Raw genomic sequence first — 24,951 nt, forward strand, 5'->3', positions numbered from 1 at the left:
GTAGGTGCCCTGTCAACACTGTCCCCTTGACAAGTGAACTATAAAGTTATGTTTTAGGATGCAAAGTGTGCCAGCAGCTCCCTGAAGAGCAGTCTTAAAATATTTTAGCAGTATAATATTGTAAGTGTTCTGCAGGATATGATAGAGGGCAAAGCCATCAAAAATAAAAGTACACAGAGCTCCTAGAGTGGATTTGGCAGGTGGTATTATCTTTATTATTATTATTAGTATTGCTGTTTTTCTAGATTAAAATCAACCAAACATTTACTGCAGTGACTCCAAGGATACAGTGTTGCTGTGTGTTGTTTATGGCCGATAGTGATTCTAATGAAATCCAAAAGATGTATAAAAAGACAAAATACTTAAGCACATTTTGTGTTAGTTTTATACTGTACTATTGTCCAACAATAAACTGCCTGCACAGCATAGACTATAACAAATATCTTTCAATCCTAATCTGCACAAAAAGAGCACCACACTCTCTCCTTTTATGATCAGGTGGCTCCTGATGAGCAGGTTGGTATCTAGCAGGGAAGCCCCCGCCATCAGTGTATGAATGTGTGTGTGTGTGAATGGGTAAATGTTAGCATGTATTGTAAAGCGTTTTGACTGAGACTAAGGAAGTAGAAGGGCACTGTATAAATTCTGTATCCATAGAAGAAGTGGTTATTCTAGTGAGATGCCGGGGGGGTTGTGTACTCTAGCTTACAACGGAGATTGGCAAAAGATTTATAGAGAGAGATAGAAGATAAGACGGATGAAAAAAAAACAGGATATGAATAAGGTTACTCCTTACTCTGAGGCCTCTGAGTCCTCTGTGTGTCCGGGCTGATGTACATTTCATGGCCATCCTAAGCACAAGGGACACATATAGATTAGCCTTCAAGGGCACTCTCATACTGAACCCATTGGTACAGACTGATTATAGATTCAGCTTGACTGTTTTGCTCCTGCTTCGACTATGGATATCAGCAGAAGGGGACAAAACTCAATGCCACTGGATGCTTGGCTCCGGTAAATATTTCAATAAGTGCCATCATTGGTGTCCTACAGAAACCAAGTCACTGTTTTCACCCCTCTTGACAAGGTTTTCGACAGCCTCATTTTACATTCACTACAAGCAGTCCCTCACTGCACTGTGCAGCTCTTGTTTGAGTTCAGTGTAAAGTAGTGAGAGTGTGAGGTAGTGAGAGTGTTACCTATTCCCTTTCTTTCTGAGATTTGAGCAAGCAGTCGTCCAGCCTGCCTCTCTAAATTTTAGACCAGTGTGTCAACCAATTCTCTCTTTTTTAACTGCATACTGTATCTTGACATTGCTTCCCATGAGAAGAGAAACATTAAATCAGTAAAAATGTATGGTATAGCTATGACCACTAATGACAAAATATTTTCTACACTTCAGTGAATACTATATCGGTTTGAATTGAGTTCTCACTTGTCCTTTTGCAATCTTTTTCTTCTTCCAGAGGGAAGGATGGTGCAGGGTGCAGTCTCAGGATGGTTGAATCAATGTTTTTTTGTCCGTTGTCCTTGCTGTCACAAGCCTTGTATTGTAGTCAAATGACTCTCTCTCTTTATCTCATTATGGACTTTCTACATACAACTAGCAACATACTACAATAATTGATGAAATAAAGGCTGTTTCACCAGCTAATTAAGGGTTTTTCCTTTGTATGAGTGCTTGCATCAGATTGCCAGTATGACAACGCCTAGCAGAGATAGATGTGATTGTTCATCAGTGGTTACAGTGTAGACTCTGGCAGCAATCCAGTTTTATTAGAAGGCTTTTCAGTGGCCTTCCCTGTCTGAAATGATGAGCCTGTCACTACAGATGTGTCCATATGGGAGTATGTCAGAACAGTCATAAAAACAATGACAGAATGCAGTACGACAAAATGGAACATCTGGACACTCAGAGCCGAGCATGCATGCAAATCTTGAGTGTGCACATGCAGCCACATAATTGAAAGTAGTTATTCACGTGCATACTTTTATTAATCATATGGTATATTATTCAGATTCACACTTTACATATATATAGAATACAGTGTCCTGCATGAACTCTCCCTCCAGGATCTGTTACCTACAGCACAATCGACCACAACACCATAACAACCTCATATCTCACCCTCCTCTCAATGAAATCTGTTGGTGCTGACAGTGATCAGTCATGTGCTGGGATGAGAGTGTGATTAAATGTTTTGTGTGTCTCTCTCCCATAGCATGATGGCGGTGAGATTGGAGAGTGAGAAGGAAAGATGGACGAAGTGGCGGGCGTGGGTTTCAGTTGATAGTTCATCAGTATGCATACTGATATCTGTTGCTGTGCCAACAGGGACTTAATAAAGTGTCACTGCAGCGAGTGGAAGTATATTTATGTGTGCAAACCTATTTGTGTCTGGTTGAGAAGGTGGAGGGATTTAGCATCTTGTTTAGTTGTAGTGGGTAAATCTCAAAAGACTTTTTTACGGTGAGGGTGTTGATTTAAAGGAATAGTTCGACATTTTAGGCAAGTTGGATGAGAGCCACTCTAGAGTGGTGTCAATCTTCCCATTTAATTGTCGGCAGTAAAGCAAATAATAATTTTCCCCAAAATGTTGTATGTCGACAAATATTTATGATAATAGCCTAGATATGGTATTTTTGTACATTACAAATATATAAAATTAATTAAATATATATTCACACGCTACATAAAACCCCAGACATGCCAGATGTTGGCATGCAACTGGCTTTGAAATTGATGCTGATATCTCAATACCAAGGCTTTAATTATAGGCTTCTGTACCATCAGTAAGTGAGATTGCAGTCTGGACAGATGGAAGCAGAGTAACTATAACTGTAAGCAAAGCTGTTGAGCTTTTAGACCTGGATCAGTATAATACAGGAACTGACAGGTACTCAAACATTCTGACCTGCCCTGCTTCAGTGTGAGTCCACATAGGAACTGCTTTAGTCAGCTTTTTAAGCTTTTTTTTAAACACACTGTAGTCCCTGATGAAGACGACATCACTCGTGGAGTTTGTCCCGTGAGAAAACACCTGCAGAATTTTTCCAAACAGGTCATCCTGAGTGTGCAGCAACAGTTTCGACAGCATATAGAATATGAGACTTCTGCAGTGGCCTCTTCATTTTATAGTTCCTGTGTTAAGTGAGAGAAAAAGCTCTCAGTAGACGTTCAGCACATCCAGTATTTATCTCAGATACCCCGAGTGAATTCATAATATAGTGGATGCATGCTTGAGCGCCGCTGTTTTTGCTGTTGCTCTGACCCTGTTATCTTGTTCTGAGAGGTGTATGGAAGGCAGAGTGAAATAAGAAAAGTGCCTTGACTTTACTTGCTCACAAACCTTAATGACCAATCAAAATTTGACAAAAACTGCATTGTTCATAGAAAGCAATAAAATGTGAATAGTATAGGGGTTCAAATTAACAAAATATTTAAAATCGCCCTCTACTCAAAATGTGCTTTTCTTCTTGTTTCTACAGTTGACTATTTGAACTTCACTGGGCAGAATGATATATATTCAGAGTATGAAACTAGAAGGCTGTTTTCATATCCATCTGCTGAAAGTGGAAAGTTTCTCTGTGATCCTATGAAATCCATTTTTAATGGGTGGGCCTACGAGCATGATTTGTAACATCACAACTAGTTAATAAGCAGATCCTCGTCCAAAATTCAACTCACACAAGCATGATGTGGAAACTTGAACCCTCGAGTGCACATACACTGAGAATGGACTTAACAGTGAAGTAGGAAACAAGTCAACTTTTGAAATGAAAAATATTTGCATACTTATAGATTGTGGAGTTTTTAACGAGGCTGAATCTGTGGAAAAATGTGGAAAAAACATATCAGACACAAATTATTATTCAAAGTAGAATGTTTTATATACATCTTAAAACATGTCTGGAGGGGATCTTTAAGGGTGTGAATTTCTAAAGCAAGCCTCATTTCAGTTCAGTGTTGAGTCATTTCAGCCATTGATTATTCCCAAATTGCTGGCAAAATGAAGTCCAACACTGCGGTCACCCTCCATTACCTTCTAGTCTGCTCTTGTGGGAGTTGTTTGGAACAGTAAAACCTGAGGTTGCAAGTGTAAATGTAGTTTTCTATGTGCAGATAGAAATTAAATTTCTATTAGTATGTCACTATAGTACCATCCCTCCCTCTCTCTTGCTCTCTCGGTTGATTGCATTTACTTATTTTGGATGTAATGGGCATGGCTTGAGAATATGCTATGCTGCAAGGAAAGCACTCAGGCTGGATATTTGCCATCATTATGTTGAACCACTCTGGGTGATTACTTACCTGGCAATTTCATACTTAATGTGACATTTTGGGAGAACTGACACAATCTTAGATATACACAAAGTGATTTTCTTTTCCCTGAAATGACATCCAATGAAATGAGCGTTCCGGTCGGTGAGAAGCCAAATTTGGCAGCTCACTGCCAGTCACTCTGTCGAATAGTCTCTCCAAAAATAATTTGCTGACTGGCGTAAATATTTTCTGCCTATTATGGCCTTAATGCACAATCAGGATGGGTTGGCTATATTTAGCAGGCTTAAGTGTTTTGGAAATAGGCTGTGTAGAGAGTCAGGTTGGGTAAATCAGCGAGAGAGAGACAATGGCACATAGTTTAGTCCTATATTACTTTTATTATGAGCTTATGATTTTGTAGAGAGGAAATTAATCCAACCTAATCTAATTCGAACTGATCAAACCACTTTTATTGTTTATGAACCAGTGATTATGAAAAAATACTGTGCATAGAAGAGGAAATGAATCCAGCTCTAGTTTGAGCAAATGCAAATAACGGAATTAAATTAACAAGAGGGTCAAAAGTGGCCTCCTGTGTCCACATACAGCTGCTGTTTCCAATACTGGTTGAAGAGACAGCAGCCTTGCATAGATTATCCTCTTGGCTCAGTGGAGAGAGACTCAGTTAGACCTATCACAGGTAGCCCACCACATTGAATATTTTCACTCTGATTCAGCCAATTTCACCAAATGATCAGGGGTCAAAGCAAATGAGGCAGGAGATCAAAGCTTATGGGTTTGTGTGTGTCAAGATTTAACCCTGCACTACATCTTTTAATACAAATCATCCTTCATCTCCTTTGTGACAAGAGAAAGCATCAGCTTGTTGGCATGTAATCTCTATGTAACAGATGTGTGCATATGAATGCAGACTGTGTATGCAACAGGACAAGGCTTTGGTACTGGAAGCATTCTGGTGTCTGCTTGTTGTTCATTTATAGTCCATGTTGTACTGACAATCACATTTGAGAGAGTTTTTTTCCCTCATTTTTTATTTATCTGCATTCATATGTGTGTATACATAGATTTACCAAAATGTCGTCTAGACTATTTCAATTTGCTAATCAGTGATCAGTGTTGCATTTGTTGCATGTCAACCAATCTCTCTTCTCTCTCCTTTTGTTTTCTGACTATAGTTGACTTCACTGTCAACTGCATAAAGACAACCCCCCCTCCCCCCCAAAAAACAAAACAAATACATAAAAAATAATTAAATAATAATTTGGACTACTCATTCATTTATACACCTTTGCTTCAAAATACAAAAGTCATATAAGTCATAAAGGTGGATTTTAACTGTTATTTTCCAAAGCCAGTGTATACTTAAACTGACTCATTGCTTATTATACAAAAATATCAATTTTCATTGAGTAATATGCTATTTTCTGAAGTGCTTTCTGTAAATGTCTGTTTGTATTCTTTGTGTTTTAGTAAACCGTACTCCATACAGCCTTAGTGTTGTTTTTATAAGTAGCTGGTGTAATCGCCCATGTGTGGTAAGGATTATGTTCACAAAGGGAACATGAATGTTGGAAATATATATATATCCAGCAATGGCTGACAGTTGTGATTGTTACCAGAAATGTAGGTTTTACTGCTTGCTCTGTCTTTGGTCTAATGACCAGTTCCCTTTAGTGCTGTTGTTGTGCTGCACAGCTGCACTGGTGGTGTAATATTCTTAATGCAGCTGTAAATCCTATTACGTTTCTTTTGAACAATTTGTCTGTCACTTTAGTGATGGAAAAGTGTAAGAAACTGTTGTGCTTGGACGCTAAAATCTCACTCTGCATCGTTCTCTTTCTCTCAATTTCTTAATCTCTCTCTCATAATCCGTCTCTCTGCCCCTCTCCACCCTTCTCCAAAATTACACATTTAAATGCTCTCTCTTACACATACTGTTTTCCCCTACATCTCTTTATTTTTTTTACTAGTCACCAACTCAGACTTTATTTAAGGACTAATATTTCACATTATTTCACCTTGCATTTTTCTAATCTTAATCTCTGTTGCAGAAACAGTCATTGTACTAATGTTGCAAACACTTACTACTCTGTACTCTCTTACATCCATTTGTGTTTGTATTGGCTACTACAGCTAAAGTGTATTTGCCTGCAGTTTATCACCGTACTAGGTCAAATAGTAGCCTGTTGTTGGCATAGAATAGTCTGTGAGCCATTGATTCCACCCTGGGTCCTCTGGAGCTGATGCAGAGCAGCAGTGAAACAGGAGTTTGATACCTCTCATAATTCCATGACAGTGAAATGAATCACTATCTCAAGAAGGCAATCAGACTCTCAAATTAACTTTCTTTGGAGGGCATTGTTTGCAAATCAGCAGAACTATCCTCACTCTGTCCCTTTATGTCACTGTGTCTCTCTCTCTGTGTCTCTCTGTCTCTCTCTGTCTCTCTCTCTCTCTCTCTCTCTCTCCGTCTGTCTCTCTCGCTCTCAGACACTGTGTGCAGTAATGAGTGGCAGGGTGACGATGTTGTGTTGATTTATTGCATGGTTGCCCAAATGGAACCTGGATGGAATGTGTCTGTCATTGGGGCGTCACTTAGATAGAAACACCTGTGATGCCTAGGGACAACTAACCTTCACACACACACACACACACACACACACGCACACGCACACGCACACACACACACACACACACAAACACACAGCTGTAGGGGTAACTATTACTTTTGGAAATTAAATCTTGCACTTGTTAAAGTCTGGGGCACCACCCTTATGGAAGGGAATAAATAAACAAATGAATCACTCTCATAACCAAAAATTGAAGTCTTTCCAAAACACTGACCTCTGTCTTGTGCTCCCAAAGAATACAAACAGACAAGTACTTGCTGATAAATTAAAAAAAAAAAATTTAAATAGAAGTGTGAATAAAATAGAATAGTGAATAAAATAATCAAATAAATGAATAAAAGGTCTTTGAATGGTAAGATTAACCTTAACTGAGTAGGCAATAGTGAAGTGTATGGTTTAACAGTAGGGTTATCAAAGAAAACACTGCGATGCTAGGAATACATTAGCCTCTCAAAGATGTAATAATTCAATGACAGAAAAAACATATTTGACAGAGATGAGAGCGTTTCAGTAGAATGCAGAGTTGATGTGGTGTTGAGTCGCCCTGCAGGTCTGTCTGCCTGCAAGGCTCCGCCGCGAAGACCTCTCAGGTCCACTATGCTCCCAGGCAATTCTGTTAAATCTGGGCCTGGCATCAGGGCCTCCTAGTCATTCTGGCGGTCTTGCTTCAGGGCTGACGGGCAGAGGTCCAAGCTGATGCGCTGCTGGCACGGTTCCCGAGATTTGCAGATGTGGCTACACTAACTTCTTTTGTTAGACTCTAGTCTGTTAGTCGAATGAAAAAACAATTTGATACTGAAGTACTGTGAGGCTTCATAAGAAGGTTAAATTGTGTAAAGAAATAAAATCAGAATAGATGAAGAGCCAGTCTAACATAATAGACTCTGTCAGGTGCTTTTAGCAGTTTGCCATAACAGGCAGGGTTTTGGGCATGTTCTGGATGTGGGGAAAATGCTTTGCGCCAAAACCTCTAACACATATTGAATTGCTTTGTTTTCAGTTTAGGATTTTCCTAAGATGGCGGCTTGTCCTGTCACTAAAATATCAGCTCATATTTCCTGATTGTACTGAATCAATTCCATTGGGTTTTGCATGTAAAAGGGTTGCAATGCATCACTATGATCACTCATCAACAGTGATTTTTCAACATGTTATAATGTATTACCTCAGCAATCAAAAACAAACACATGGGTTAAACAACAATGTCTCAAAAAATACTTTCCAATATTCCAGTGGTTCACACAATATGGAAGAAACAAAATACAGTCTTACTTAAATTTGTATATTTTAATGTTCAAAGATATCACTATCCATAGTCAAGAATCTTGCAGTGTCGCATTGTATATTAAAATTGAATTCGCACAGACATGGGAGTTGGACCACCTTACAAGAAAATGTGCTGAGTACTGCTAGCTGGGTTACTGAGTAGTTAGACAGCTGATTCACATTAATTCAGATTTGGCTCAAACAAAGAGAGAATATAGTGAATCACTTTGGGAATGCACCTCTAATTTATGCCAGTGGTCTGGAGATAAGAAAAACCCAGAGTGAGAAGGAGACAAAACGGGAGAGAAAGAGAATGAGAGAGAAAGAGACTGAGGGTAGTTTCTTAATCTTGGTGGATTTCTTTATCCTGAGGTGAAAAATTGCCTTCCAGTCTCTTAACTCAAGTCTCTGTCCATATGAATGTGGAGTGTTTTTTACTTGCATATTCTTCAGTTCTCATGACCCAAAGGTCATTTAAGTGTCTTTGCGTCCTGTTGTTCATTTTGTTACCTCTTCAGGCATCGGACTCTCAGGGTGTGAGAGCTCTGCTAGGTCTGGGTCAGTGTTAATACTGATGCCTTTACTATAAAGAGACCACAGGACAACTTTGCAGATCCTGAGAGTCCCTGAAAAGGTTTATTCAATCGACCATTATCTCTTTAGTGAATTTTAAGAGAGAGAGAGTTGTCCTCCCTACACAGCCATAAAAAGATGTTTCAAATCCATTATTGTGAATAAAGGTGCAAAATGAACTAAAACTATAGACCGAATTCAATGAGGTCCTCTCAAAGCAAAAATCTTTTGCCATTTGATGGACACGTTTATCCGATTTGGCATACAGTTTTCACAGGGAGTGTGCGGATAGCTGCAGTATGAACCCAGCTGCTAACTGCAGTAGTGTTACTTTACTGTAGCTTTCCGAGCTGAGCTTTACAGGCGCAGCCAGTGTGATGATGAATGGACAGATGAGCAGAATAATTAACAAATAATAGGTTTTCTCCTTCAACACCAATATGCTCAATGGGCTGGAGACAAGAGCGACATTTCAGTCGATGAAATCAAAACTAATTAAGAAAGCAAATGAACAAAACACACAATTATAGACATCAGTATGTAATGGTTTAGATGTTAGAGATGAACCCAATGACCCTGAGTGTCAGGTTTTTTCCTTATTGAAGTGTCCTTGAGCAAGACACTGTATCCCTGTCTGTCCACTCCCAGAGCTTTTCAATGCAGTAGCTGCTTCCCTTATGGGGGATCAATAATGTATCACATGAATCATTTGTTCACACACAAGGGCAGATATCACACTGTTCTTGTAATCTATATGCCTCTGAAATGCTGTCACAGCTCGTCCTTTGAGCTCTGACAGATAATCTTGTTTTTTTTAAACTGATATATTTGACTGCTGAAAACCTCCACTGGAACTAATTGGGGTCAAATGCCTTGCTCAAGGGCACTTGAACCATTGATGGTTGAGATAAGGGTGAGGATTACTGAGTATTTTTTTTTTTCACGCTCATTCACATTCAGTGGGTTATTTTTGGTGGCTTCTGTCATAAATACAGGTCAAGGGCAGCTTTATTAATGCTTTAATGAGCATAAAAAGCATAGTGAGTTAAGCTTCCCTGGATAAATAAGAGAAAAATTGTAATTCATGTCACTTCATGTCAGCACAAGACACAGTTCCTTTTCTCTCTCTCTTTTTTTGCTGCAGACTTGTTCAGTAGTTCTTAGCAGGATCATTGGTGTGTAGCTAGTGATGCTCGTGGCGTGGCATTGGGGTGCACATCACTGCTAATCGCTGTTTGGGGCACAGACCCAGCTCACTGGCCATGACACCCAGGGTGTGGTGAATCCTATCAGTTTCCAGCAGATACTGTGGCCTCCTCCTTTCACAGCCACTGTGCTGTATAGTTGGGCTGTCATCCACGGGGTCAACAAAGCCCTGTCGAGTGGGTATTAGCTATATGGCTAATCTTTACGGCGTTGTTTGATCAAGGAGTGTTTTCACAATAGGCTTTGTTTACTCAGGCAGTGCTTTTGAATATGTAACACTTATGTTTGCTTTGGGAGTTGAGCTGCAAGATTGACAACTGCAGATGCGCGCTCAATACAGGAAACGGTTTAAAGTGTGACAGAGACAATCACCTCCAAAAACTGTTCTTTAGTTGTGATTGAAAGAGTTGGAAGTCATCAAACTGAGGAAAATCTCAGTTTTTCTCTCACTATCTTTCTTTCTTTTCGGTCTCTCTCGAGCTCCATCCACAGCTGTGCCTGGTGTGATTAATGGCAGCCATTCATTAGCTTGATCAACCACTTTAGCAGAGATTATTAATCAGATGCTTATTTAAATGTCACCGCTGAGCAGCTGAGAGGAAATGAGGCCACTGGGAAATTGAGTTCTTGTGTGTGGGCTGCTTGTGTGTATGTGTGTGTGTGTGTATATGTGTGCTTTGGCGCTTTGCATGTTTGTGTCCTTTGATTTCTGGAATATCGCCACCCACTGATAACCATGAGGCTCATTCATATGCTGTTTTACATATGTTGGGCTCAGTAGCTAATACTGAAGGGAAGTGTAGCAATGGAGCCTAATGTTCAATTCCAAATGAGACGTATTGTGTCTCATTAATAAAACATAGCGTTGCGTCTGTATTATGAAGAGCAACACAATACTTATGGGATTGTGCAGTTATTAGAAATTTCTCCTGACAGCTTTGCAATGCTCTGTTTAATTTGTGTGTGTGCGCCCTTGCTTTCTCAATAAAGGAAATTTCCCATACACAGCCAAACAGGGCTAATCACAGCCTACTCATCATTTGTTTGCTGTGCTGCTAGCATTATAAACATGTTTTTGAAGAAATGTGAAGAGCAAATTTGAGCTGGCATTTGCAAGCTGCTTGTTTATGCTTCTGGGGGCCTTTGCACATAACTTCTGCAAACTCTGCTTTGTCTCTGTGAGTATCTCTGGTTTTGCTAGCATTGTTTTCATCCACAAGTGTATGCCTACAGTGCATGCCTAGGTGTGAGTACAGCTTTCTTGACAGGATTATATGTTTTAGGATGATGGCAGCATTTTTCTAGCTCAATATGTGTGTGTTTCTGAACTGTGCTGAGGGGCAACAGTACGTCTGTGTCCAAGGCTTTAAAGTGAGCATTTTCTGCGTTGCAAAGGGTAAACACAGTAAGCCCCAGAAGATTACACTCATAGTCAAGCTTCATGAAGAGAGGAGAGGGTGTGGCCATTTGTGGATGTGCTCTGAATTCAGCTCACTCAGGCAAAGGCATTTATACAATGCAGTGGAGAGAGCAAGCGCCATAGAGAAGCTGCAGTAAGAACACAATGGCAGCACAGATCACACATATTCCAGATGTCAGCACTACTATTCAGTGATGAAATGTCTTTCTGTGCTCACTGCGATGTGTTTGCACAGGAAATTGTATTTATTATTCATTGTAGTGACATACAGAGATGCTTTTGAAGTTTCGTGTGCACCATCTCCTCAAATATTACAGTGTGCCTGAGCTGAAGCAACCATGCGTAAAACTGAATGGGTTAACTCCATTGCTGTAGGAGTTGTACTTTATATCACCAATCAATCATTTTATCAATCTATGTAATTGATTGAATCGATTAATCAAGGAGAGCAGAGAAGGAGAGGAGGTGATTGATGGTGGATGGGGGATGGACACCTACCTGATTGAAATTCAGGAACCAGTCTAAAAAGGTCAAGGGTTGCACAAGATGTATTTATAGGTATAGAAGCCTCTTAGTGGGACCTTTGTTGCCATGTTTAGAACAGCATTTATCTAAGTTGCATGAATGTGTATGTGTGTGTGTGTGCGCGCATGTGTGGTGCACACGCCTGCATACATGAATGTATTCCTCAGAGGTTGCTTGGCCTTGTGATCGTGGCGGGTTAAAGTGTTGCCAAAACCCAATAATAAATCTCTGGCACAACCAGCTCAGATGACCTGAAGGTCACTGTTTCATTAACTGTCTTCCACTTTGATTTTCTCATCCTTCATGTCTGTCTGCTTCCCAGTTTGCCTACCTGCCTGCTACACACACCCAAACATCCCATGGAAGACAACTAGACACGGATAAAATTTCATATTGAGCTGTACCTTCTCATCTACCTATCATAAAGTCATCAAAAGATTCCTTTAAAAGGTTGAAAGCTGAAAATTAATCAATCACAGGATTTTGATAATTGATAATCAAGTCATTTTTTAAGCTATAGTTTTACTGGTATACATAGCTTCTGTCTTTTATAGTTTATAGTTTTATAGTTTTTGGATTTTGGACTGTTATATGTCACCTTGGACTTTTGGAAACTTTTAATGGATATTTTATCACAATTTCCTGACACTTGATAGACTAAAATATTGAGAAAATAATCAGCACGTTAATCAATAATGAAAGAAAGGTTAGTTATAACACTAACAAGCTTATAACAACAGTAGTAGTAATAGTAGTAGTAAAGTTCTGTGTGTTGATGCAAAAACTCAGGAGTGATGTTGACTTTATCAGTGAGTGTAATCAATATTGTCTGTGCACTGAAAAAAGTAAAAGGCTGGACAGCTTCGATTCACATCTGTGGGAACTAATGGAGGGGGAATTACAGTAAATGCCTGTGTTTAGCACTTGAAAAGAAAAAAATGTTTTGTGCTGAAGTACACCACTCCAGATGGAGACCACAGCATGTCATGTGGGCAGATTTGTTTGAACTGTACAAGCAAAGCATTGCTTTACCCAAAAGACCAAAAAAGTTGCTTGCTACCACTTAACAGTACAAGGCCAGAGGCACCACTTGTATTTTTACCTTGCATAGTATTCCCTATTCAGCTTTTTACAGATTGGATCATTTTAGACTTACTGTAGTTGAAAGCAACAATTAATCAAGAGGGAAATATTGTGAAAGCCACTGGAGAAACCCTCAAGCAGACTCTAAGCACCTCTCCTGACTGCTTTTGTGTTCACCCGAATGTTTTACTCCGTCCCACTTGGTGTGGAAAGTGCAAGAGGGGTTTTCTGCAGCCTTACAAGATTTGTCACAGGGATTCATCTGGTTGTTCTTCTTGTCACCATGAGGGGAGGTTCACCTATTCTTAAATCCCAACGGGAACACAGCTGGAATCAAGTCAAGAATTTCTCTTCTTTTGATTATAGGTTTTATCCAGCTAGTGTCATCAACAAACAAGCCGAATACTTACCCACCCATTTCAATCAGATTTTTTTTCTTGTCATCTACTGTCACCAGTTAAATGGTGTTTGCAGGTATGGGACTTGCTCCTTATGTCCAGCGTACACACACTGAAGCTCTGACGCATGTCTAGACAGAAAGATTAGGGCATACATACAGACAAAAAACGGTGACATTTAGGCAACGTGTTCATGCTGTGCAATCAGACCTCATTTTCCACACTGAGCTCAGTCAGTGGTCGCCCTGTCTCGAGTTGGCAAGGAACAATCACATTTAATGTGAAGCCTTTTTTGTGTTTCCCTATTTCCTGTAGGCTCTGTCCTCAAATGAATACAGCCTGAAGCTCCGAGCTAACGGTATCTTTGAAAACACAACTGCTCTGTCACTCGGCTGTAATAAAATAGAATCAACAGGAATGCATTTAATGCTGTGGAGTTTTTGGGGGTTTTTTTGTATTTCATTGTTGTGTGTTATGGCATGGTGTCAAGGTGACATGTGGTGCTATTGTAGTCAAACTACTTTTAATAGTTTCCGCTGTTATTTCCTTTTTATCATATTTTAAATAGCAAGTGTCAGGAAAGCTCATAATAGTGAAATAATTCCCTTTGTCTTGGCAGAAATTAATTCAGATCACGAATTCAAAGTCATTTAAATTATGTTGAAATGTGGTGGCCAAAACACACAAACACACACAGGTTGGATTGAGTCACTTTTGAGGACATTACAAAGAGTTATATTAATTTCCTGAAGACTTACCCAAACTTTAACTATAACCACTAACATCAATACTACTTGACACTAAAATCAGCATTTTACCAATTGAGGACACGGCTTGAGGACACAGCTCATGATTTAAGCCATACCCTCGCCCATCCAGGTACAGCACACACAGATTTTTATACGTGAAGGAACAGTGAAGATTGTTCAAGAGTCAATTTCTGTCTTGTGTGCAGTCATCTGAGCAGTGATATTGAATCTTTGGGGATGAAGAAGAGACTGTGATGTTTCACTAGCAAGAGGAGGTAACGCACCTCAGCGATGCTGGGCTTGTTGATGTAATTTATTGCAACATTATACAGAAAACGGCAAACCTCGCTTCGAGCTGACTTTCAAAACTTTAGAAGAGGCTTATCTTATTTAGCCACAGAACCAGCCCACCCTCTCAAGAAAAATGAAAGTATAGGTCGTAAATTCAATAGCCAAAAAGGCATAGGTACCTTTAAGCTATAGACGCCATCTAGCGGCCATAGTAAGTATGACCCAGATATGAACTCAAATGAACTCATTCGAACTAAGTGGATTTTGTGACCAAACCCAACTAGACATTAACCACAGTATTTTCACATCATACTGTAACATATTATTATTATTTCACTGTGATTTGTAATGGTTTTGGAAATCTGCCAATAGAAGTATTAGAAAAGCATATTAGAAAACGCTCCTATGGGTCATTCAGGAGTGGATGGCAGCGTAATACAAAACTGTTGGCTTTGTTAAAGTTTTTTTTTCTCTCTTTTTGTAAAAGTTGACTAAGTATTTTACTAATACTGTCTCCAAGTGTCTGCAAAAATTTTCTGCAAACCTTTCTTAAGGATAGTTTTAATGTTTTTCCTCATACCATTTATCTCTGTTAAGCTTTAACTTTGTTTTGTTCTGATGCTGCAAAATGGAACAAAGATAAGACTGAAATGTATTTGGTGAACTCAAAAAGGTTTTTACTCATATCTAGGGCCTCAGTCCAAAACATAACAATGTTGTATTGCTATCAGTACTGTGCCATTTGTACTGTAAGTCTATTGTGCTGTGACTGTATTATTATGAATTGATGATATCCTACACCTGTAATGTACTTATTGTTTTTGGCAGGACACATGCTCACATTTTAATTGGACTGGCCCTTATTTACACAGAAGGAAACACAGCTGTTTTTCCTAGTTTTAAATTGCACAGGTTTTTTTTTAGCCTTTTTGTTGAATAAAGATGTATCATCAGTAATACTTACCCTAATTAAACCAAATTACCATCAAAGTTGCTGCAGAATACAGTTGCAAATTCTACTGATTAGTGCGTTCAATGGAACCCCAAGAGAACAGCTATTGCCTAAAAGTTTGACCTTGATCTTCTAAATTTTGTTGTATAGCTCTAATTGCCATTAAATCTGGTTGATTCCATATTTTGACCAATTAAGCTCTAATGAGGTTATTTTATACACATACTCTAGATAAGGCATGTCACATCATTTTAGAAGAGTGAGGATGCTGAACACATTCTCTTCATTAGTTCAGTTCAGTATGTGAGCAATTTAATTTGACTATTATTTTATGCTTTGTGGTCATAAATGAGTAGACTGCATGGAGAAGACTTTGCACTTGCAGCACTGTGGTAACTTGTTGGTTAATTCATGATTGCTTTTTATTGAGTGGATATACTGGGTTTGGGTTGTGAAAAGGAATCAGTCCTGAAGGAAAAACACTAATTTTTAATTGTCTGGTTTTCAAAGATACTCAGTTTTTTCAAATGCAAATGGTCTGGTCGCAGATTTAAAATGGTTGATCTGTAATTTTGTTCTGTTTTTACACTTTAAAAAAAAAGGCTCTTGAGTTTGATAGGGAGGATGTGCTACAGTACAGTGTTGCATAAGGGGAAGTTCAAACAGAGGATCTCACACTGTGGAGTTCATGACCTTTTACCACAAATCCCGGACTTGTGGGCATGACAGATAATGAGATGACAATGACAGCCAACACGCCAACATCTGTATTTCAGCTAACTCCAAAGATGAAACACTAGTGAATCATAAGAATGCCAAAAGAATTTAGAAGTTAGGGCAGCAATTTGTAGTTCTCTCCACAGGAAGCTACTTGGTACAATATTACACCTGGTTGTTTTTTCTTGTGTGCTCTGTGAAGATCCTGATTTTGTAATCATGTATTAAAAATGAATACCCCTCCCCTCTTCTGCTCTCTCTTCAGATCCGGACTTTGCAGACTTGGGAGTACCCCCACCTCTGCCCTGTAGGTATACTCACTCTCTCTCTCTCTTTCTGCCTTTCTCTCTTCCTTTGTCTCTCTTTGTCTCATTTGTTCTTACACTGTCTTTCTTAGTGTTCTTTTTACCATAATAAATACTGTGGTGCTTCCAGTTATAGATACATATTTGTTTTGATGCCCTAGTTATCTCATGTACGCGTGTGCACGTGTGTGGTATTTGCGAGTGTTTGCTTGAACCATGTACATATGTGTGTGGGTTTGTGTGCGTTTATGCATATGTTTGTCTGTGTTTCAGCCTGTCAGTATGATATGGTTGGTCCAGAAGGTATCGTTGAGTCTCATCAGATCACCAGAGACGGGAAGGCTGGCGCCACCGAAGCCGTGGACTGTAAATGGTACATCCGTGCTCCGCCGCGCTCCAAGGTTAGTGACATAAGCTATGTTCCCATCCAACTGTGAATTAGATTTTAAGCTAGATTTTGAAATGTCACATGAAATAAAATGGAAATGTCACATCAGAAAACTAATCAAGAAAAATACATATAGAAGACTGATGTTCATTTGACAAATATTGCATTTCTTCAACCATATTCATTCAAGAATCTGTTATTCTGGTATTAATCTAGTACTTTTTCTTATTAATTTGCTGTTTCCATTCAGCATTCCTCCACACACGCAGTCAGATCAGAGTCTGAGGGTTGCATCAGGAAGCTTTGATATGTGGGTTTGTCTGCAGCTGTCAGCAGTATCCCGATGTGAGTGTTCGTGGCTGCGGGGGGACTTGTTCCCCTGCTAGGGTCAGACAGATAGGCAGAAGGGTTTACTTGGGGTCAGGCCCATTTTTTTTAATCAGTGAGCTGTTGCCAAGAGGAATAGAGGAAAAGAGAGAGAGAGACAGAGAGAGAGGGAGTGGGGGTAGACTGGACAGACTGAGAGAGGGAGGGAGCGTTAGTGCTGATGAAATAGTGTTGCCATGCAGTTTGACTCTCAGGCCTGCTACAGCCTGTGTTTGTTTTCCCTGCCCGCGTTGGCTATGCTTTCCTGCATGCATAAACAAATACAGACATGCACAAACACACATGCACACTTTTGCTACATTCCCTAATACACACTAGACATGCTTCCTTATCTATCAGAGGTACCCGTGCTGCATTAATGCTACGGGATTAAAAGTTCCCCGCGGGTAGAGCAGCAGTGCAGGAAAAGGCCACATTTTAAATTGCTACAACTTCTCATATGAGTCTATACGGCTTGATCATATACACATCCACGCAGTCCAATCCATGACTGCAGTAAATCTTGCAGGTGCATTTGCAAGGTGTGATTTAAAAAAAATAAGGTCACATTTTTGCTTTGACTTTTATAGTTAGAACATTCAAGGACAAAAATGATTATACAGTTAGTATTCTGAGGATTTAAAGGGTCTGGTCATGATTATAACACTGCAATTGCAATTATAGACCTTTATCTTGTGTTATACAATATATAAAGCTGGTTACGCATTTGCTTTTTTTTAAATTTTAAAACTACATACTGCTATTAGTTATTTCATGTGAAATAGGGACTTACTGTAAACTGTAGGTTTTGTTTAGGGGGTTAATATCTCTAGCATTGTCCCATTGTACCCAGGAGTGCAGGAGGGAGATAAGGCAGCTGCAATGTCAGCTTAACCGTGTCACTATTTGTTTCACTAATTCAGCGCCTTTTAATGTTACAAGATGTTATCATCTCCCTTTCTGGCCACCGCAGAGATCTTTTTCAAGCCATATAGTACATATTAGAGAAGCCATTAAGCTGTGTGCCACCCCTGATGAAAACTATGATTTGGTTCATAGAGCTTTTCATGCATGTTTTTACTACTGTGCCTCAGGCTCTTGTACTGTATCAAACACAGAGACAGTAGTTTATGATATGACTGGTTGATAGTAATGGTGTGACTGTGATTCATGGCCACATCAGTTGCTTAGCTCTTATCTGAAATACTCTTCGGGTCGCATATTTCTAGCTGATGCCCCTGTTTCTCTTCAGAAATGTCCTTCAGCTTCAGCTACTTTAAGCACCAAGGCCACAGAAACAATAAGGCTGCATCATCCACCTGCTATTCTCTTCATCATCAGCACTCATGTGGAACCATACAATAAGTGTTACATTGAGACCTGGCCCCAGTTAAACGTTGAGGTAGATTCAAAAAAGCCGCATTGATTCCTGGGTCGCTCAAAGTGGTCAGCCAGTGCATCGTGGCCACAGCATAAGTCAGTCTTACGTGTGTGCATGCTTCATACATGCATCCACGTGTGTGAGGCCAAGGATGTGTGTGCGTGCAAGAAAGAGCTACGGGGTGAGCGAGCCTGGCAGTATGATGTATTTTGCTTGGTCTAGATCAGTGTCATATTTCGCCCTGCAGGAGTGTCTCACAAGGCAAGTCATGCACCAAAGGCTGACAGTCATTGGCTCTGATGGACAAGCCAGCAAATAAAATTTTCAGTACAAATCTATCTTCAGTCACACACAGCCCTGACGCGTTCGCTTCCACCACCACCACTGCTGCTCACAATTAGTTACACATTACAGTGAATTTATAATACTTACAGTGTCTCCTTCTGTCTCCTTTGGTTTCTCACTTCCACTCTCTTTCTAAAGCACACATGCGCATGCCCACATGTTACTGCAATGAAGGAGATGCAGAGGATGGACCCCCCCCCAAGCCCCTACCACCCCCACCCACCATTGTGTATGTGAATGCGTGAAGTTGTGGTGTGTGTAGGGCAGGGCTTTCATTTCCCTATGCTGATACAGTACTGCACTGTACCCAGTGTGCCAGAAAAAGCAAAAAGATAATGACATCCTATACCGGAGGCTCTAATTAGACTGCACCGGAGCGCTCCAGAGAGAGGAGAGGAGAGGGGGACAGGGGAGGAGGAAAAGTGGGAAAGGATGGCATAAAGGAACAATATATTTAATAATGCGTTTTATCGAAATGTAAAGGGATGAAGTTTAAGAGTGAGATGGCAGATGGCAGAGAGAGAGATGGTACAAAAGGTAAGGAAAGAGGAAACTGGCAGAAAGATAAAAATAAGCAGTAATGACCATGTGTTGTTGCCGGAAGTGACAGCACTGCAGTAATTGTAATGCCATAATATGACTGCTTTACACCACCATGTGTAATTTTAACCTCAGGTTTTCCTATAAATGGGCTTCTCTGAAACAACCAACTCCAAAACCACATTCATTTATTTTGGTATCCAAAAAAATGTAATAAACAAAATATATATTTTTAGTGTACAAAATAACAGCTCTAGTCAACTGCGGTCTGTTTTTTCTGGTAACATTTTCTTCTTGGTATTCCTGTTAAGACAGCTGTCCAAATTCAGCTGACAGCTACTATTTGTTGAGGAATGCTTTCAGTTTCCTCATTTTGACTCATCACAGTTAACATTTTCTACAGACATCATTTGTGTCCTGTCTGTTTTACATGGCATGGATTTTTCCACCGCATCTCCCTGCACTGTCTGATACCGTCCTCATCTTTTCATACAGATAATGGCCAAACTATGGACATTCATTCTGACTGTAATGAACAGCACGAACACTGTTACAAGCACCTTTTAGCAACAGTGAGAACATATTCTTCCCCAGTCAGTGATGGATTCTGCGTCATTATTGGGTGCTGCAGAATCAATGAAGAGGCAGCCTATTTTCCTGCTGGAGCCAATTTCTCGCCTTACAAATTGGTGATTGTATCTATCTGATCCATTGCCGTCATTTGGCTTTGTGATGCCATCTGCACTCAGATTTTTCTTCATCCATGGTCAGTTCCTTCAAGCAACAAGAAACATGGAAAAACAACATCAAAAGGTTTTAAATTTATATCTGTAATTTTGTGCATGATTTCTGCATAAGGAATTTAGCAGTCAAATAATGAGGTATTCTCGATTCTTGATTGTCTCTCCAGTCTATGCAAATAATAATTAGCATGCGTCAGACTCTGGTTTAATCCATGCAAAAGCTGAGCAAAGGAATCACAGAGAACAATTTCAGTTATTATTTTTCTACAGTTAAACTAAGCAGGATACACATGAAATTGCAGAAGGAAAACAGTCATAGCCTTTGATATCTTTTAGCCCATCTGATGTGATAAAAATGATGAATGAAAATGAAAGATGAGAAGATTATGATTTATCCAAGACTCATCTTTTACAGTATAAACAGCTGTATGTGGCATGGTGCAAAGGCCACATAATCATTGTTTTGTTTTTTATTTTTTTAAGTTTCAGTTGCAGCTCTTACATTTACACAGGCAGCCTTTTCCAGAACCCTCATATCTTGTTTGTGCTGCATTGGTGTTGCATGTGTTATACATATGAAAGATAAGCAAGATAATCCATTATTGTCATCTGCTTTAAAAACTATTACTATTCTCCAGCTTGAACATATATTTAGTGCAATATTGAGGTGGATGCTGTTGACCCTCTTTAGAAACTGTATCAAGGTCTGCAGCAACTACAACTTGTCACTGATGTTAATGCAGCTTTTGCAACTAATAAAAATGTGATTGGGACCTTTGATTGATTGTGAGCTCCGTCACCTGGTGCAAAGCAAAAATCCAGCTGCTACTTCACCAACACCGCCAGATAATCATAGCACAGTTATGATGGTTGAGACCTTTAATGATTGTAGGTTCATCCATTTAATCTGCCATTAGCACGAGATGAAGTCCATTCATAAAAGTGAATGTAGGCCTACATTTTATAACAACAATTTGGAATTTTAACTCATCTCCCCTGATTGAATTCATTTCATTGGGTTCAGACTGCTGAATTAATTGCATTTTTGTGCTGTGGGTAGAAAACATCATGTGTAATTTGGCTGACAATAGAGTGACTGGGCCAAGTGTCCCTAATTAACATGCTTGTTGGTACTTTTTCCAATTATGTGCCTCTTGAACTCAAATCGTGCAAATATGGTGAGAGCACCTAACCATAACCTCAACCTTCATTATAACCTTAACAATTACACATCAAATCAGATGGAATCACATAGAATGGAGCAATTTTTATACAGCATCTGCCCATAATGACCACTCTGTTTTTAATGTGTTCTAAACGCAATTGATTGCTGACCCTCATCATTTAAAGTCCGTGTAAAGTAAGAATAAATATGTGTTCTGAGTTTGACACAGAAAAGTGTGTTGTTAACCACCCTGCCAAATTTGAATGATTAAAAAAATCGCCAAATATATTAAATTAGGCTTCAAAGTTGTGTAAAACTCAGCCTCTTTCTCTGCTCCCAAACTCTGTGGGAGTGCCCGCCGAGTTCGCTGAAACCCCGCCCCCTACCAAGTGTCACCAATCAAAGTCACCACTTCTACCAGAAACATGGACGCTGTCGCTACCTGATGTGAGTCGCTACCCGATGTTAGTCGCTACCCGATGTTAGTCGCTACTCGGTGTGTAGTCTGATAACTTTCTGCTGCTAAATCAGCTGCTAACTCGGTGGCTAACTCAGTTGCTAGCTCGGCAGCTAACTTTTCAGACTTACTTTTACTTACTTATCCCCGTCGCGCCGGTTGGCGCATAGGGCAGCAACAAAGTCCCTCCACTTCTGTCTGTCTTTAGCTGTCTTTGCAATGGTTCCCCAGCTCTGGTGGTGCTGTTGGAGTTCCTTCTCTATGGTCCTACACCACGTCGTTTTAGGCCTAACTTTTCAGACCTGCTCACTAAACCCTGAACACAGAAATCTTGAAACAGAGTTTTTTCAAATCTAAATGGTTGAAATGCTTTTGCACCTTTTTTAGAAATACATTTATGACCTATTTAATGTGTTTAGAAGAAAAAGTCTGAATTAACTTTACACAGTCTTTAAGTGTCACACTATGTGTCTGTTCAGTTATTCATTTTAGGTTTCTCAAGTGACTAGACAGCAAAGAATTAGCAGTTTGACACTACTTCCTCTCAGGTCATTGACATGCCCTGTCTTAATGCAAGTTCATCCACCTTGCTGAGACACAAAATGTTAGACACTTTCAGACACAATCTCAATTCAAGAGAGTTTATGGTCTCATAAGTGAGCCTCAAGAAATTGCTCATAAATTCAATCATTTCTTTTGTGAAATACCTAATAAAAAATATCATTTGAAGTTCATTAATTCTCCTGTACTAAAAGATTTTCAGTTTTATATGGTTACGGAAGCAGATATCCAAAAGGTCCAATATAATCTCAACATTCATCTCCTGGTTTCCATAGTGTCCCTGGTAATCTATTGAAATTGGTTCAGGATCTAATACCAAAGCCTTTAACTTACATTTTCAATCTTTCCTGTTGTCCCTGCTGAACTGAAAATATTAAAAAGCATTCCAATATACAAAGACGATGAACCAGCTATTTTGATCATTACTGACCATTTCAATTCTACCTTTATAGCAAAAGTGTTAGAATAACTTGTTTTTAAAGATTGTTGAATTATCTGGATAACATAATATTTTATGTATGCATCAATATTAGTTTAGAGAGAATCACCCTATTTCTGTGTCTGTATATTGTTAATGAACTTCTCTGAACTTTATCTCAATCTTTGTTTCTTCAGTCAGTCATCCTCGGATTGCTATATTTGTATTGTTCCTTGAACAGAACCCACATGTTCATGTATTCCTTCATATATTGTATTCCCACAATAATTACTTCCACAATTATTTCACTTGAAATAATTATACACTTAGACTTACAGTTTGGTTTAATTACAGAGGTTCAATTATATGGAATGCTCTGCCATCTCATATTTTACAATTAGCACCTGCAGAATTTGAGAACGCTGGGAATGGTTTGTTTCTCTCTCCACAATGTCATCCTTAAGGATGATTTTTGTGACTTTGTGTACTTGTATATATGGGTGCCTGCTACTGTGTGCATTCTTGTTTTTCTCTTTTTCTAATTGAGTAAGGTTCTGGCCTCTATGAGGGTGTTTTTAGCCTTTCCATTCCATCACATTTTTTTGCTTTTTCTGTGCATATTGTGTGTATGTGTAAACAAATACAAAAAAAATAATTTAAGTAAAGTTTTCAATCACATAAAATGCTGCACTGGAAACCTATAGTATGTAATACTGAGACCACAATAGAATTCCCCACTGACATCTGCTAAGAAAATGTCTTAAGAACTTCTCCCATCTTCCAGCCCTGCCTTAAGGGATTAAGCCATTAATATCAATACAAGCTAAAACACTCTTGGATGAATTAATTTTAGAAAAGGAATATATATCCCATAGACAGCATATGCATGTGCATATATTCATCTTCATACCGTAAAGCCAGCAGTGACACTGAGCAGTATTTCATTCTACTATCATAGCCTGGCAGACAAAAAATGCCCTATTTCTTGTGACAAAGCCAATATAACCGGCAAAGTGGGTGAATATGACACATTTTTATTAGATGGAAGATCATTGACACCAATATGCAACCTCAGGGGAATTGGCTAGCTTGTTTTCCCCATCCGATCCATTTCACTTGTCATGTTGTTGAAGCCAAGTTGACATTGCGAGGTCCATTATCCCGCTTCATCTGCAGCTTTCGTCTTTGGGCATTTAAAGCGTCACATTTCCCTGTCACAGTTGGGGAGCGGTCCTCTCATTAACCACGATGATGGCGAGTACTGCGCCCAGCGGACCAGAACCATAGCTGTGATTGTACGATCTCAGGCTGATGAATGAGTGACAGATAATGATGCAGGGGCAATCGGGAAGTGTTAGTTTCACCTAGAATAGCTGTTGTGAAGAATCAAGGTGGATATTTCAATCAACAAGGGATTGTTAGGATATTATAATAACCCATAGACTGTCATGGTTTGAGTTGTTTGTCATAGATTGAGTTTGATGATTAGTGACTCTTAGGTGTGTCTTTGTTTTATACTATTGACATGTGTTTGGGGTTTTGATCTTGGTTTCAAATTAACTGTAAGTGGATGAGATTTTTTCTCAAAGCTTGTAGCAAAATTTCCAGGTTATCTTTAAAGTTAAATAAGGTTGTAGGTTTTGTGTAACACTTTATCTAACAGATATGAATAATGAGTCTAAAGCTAACAGACTCTGTATGTCTCCTCATTTGATATGCATATGTAATGACTTTACACAAGCTACAGTCTGTCAGTCTGATTTCATTACAGGGCCGCTGTATCAGGCACGGGGATAATGAGCAAGATGCACTGCCACTAATAGGAGGGAGCTGAAATCTTTTCTTCTCACCTCTCTCTGCTCTATTTTGGTCATCTCTGTCAACTGTCATGTCCACATCTTAAGATTTCCTCACTTGACTGACTCTTCTTTTTCTCTTTGTGTTTTTACTCTTTGTATTGCACAGATTTACCTGCGTTTTCTCGACTATGAGATGGCCAATTCCAATGAATGCAAGCGCAACTTTGTGGCAGTGTATGACGGTGGCAGGTGTGGAGATTTGACATTTTTAAACAAATCATACAGAAGCTCATAGTTAAATTGCTTTGTCCTTTATATTGTGACCAAGATTTAATCATGTCTCAACAATTATTATGCTTATTATGAGCATGAATTAAATATTTCTTGA

At 39.3% G+C, this 24,951-nt stretch overlaps 2 protein-coding genes across 9 annotated transcripts in view; one reads left to right on the forward strand and one right to left on the reverse strand.

Annotated features, from left to right (window-relative positions):
* neto1l (neuropilin (NRP) and tolloid (TLL)-like 1, like) overlaps positions 1–24,951 on the forward strand; it is a 75,627-nt gene that overhangs the window by 31,112 nt on the left and 19,564 nt on the right. For 6 of the 8 annotated variants that reach the window (XM_053342751.1, XM_053342752.1, XM_053342750.1 and 3 more), the window contains 3 exons: positions 16,361–16,402; positions 16,674–16,801; positions 24,730–24,812. In XM_053342751.1, the coding sequence (XP_053198726.1) occupies positions 16,361–16,402; positions 16,674–16,801; positions 24,730–24,812 (253 nt within the window). Of the gene's footprint in view, positions 1–16,360; positions 16,403–16,673; positions 16,802–19,915; positions 20,234–24,729; positions 24,813–24,951 lie in introns of those variants that run through there. The other 2 variants (XR_008323805.1, XR_008323804.1) reach the window with 2 other exon arrangements.
* Positions 1–24,951, reverse strand: part of mtrr (5-methyltetrahydrofolate-homocysteine methyltransferase reductase) — a 295,323-nt gene that overhangs the window by 29,908 nt on the left and 240,464 nt on the right. The window lies entirely within an intron of this gene.

Source organism: Scomber japonicus, chromosome 21, assembly GCF_027409825.1.
Source record: "Scomber japonicus isolate fScoJap1 chromosome 21, fScoJap1.pri, whole genome shotgun sequence".
In the NCBI taxonomy this organism is placed as follows: Eukaryota; Metazoa; Chordata; class Actinopteri; order Scombriformes; family Scombridae; genus Scomber; species Scomber japonicus.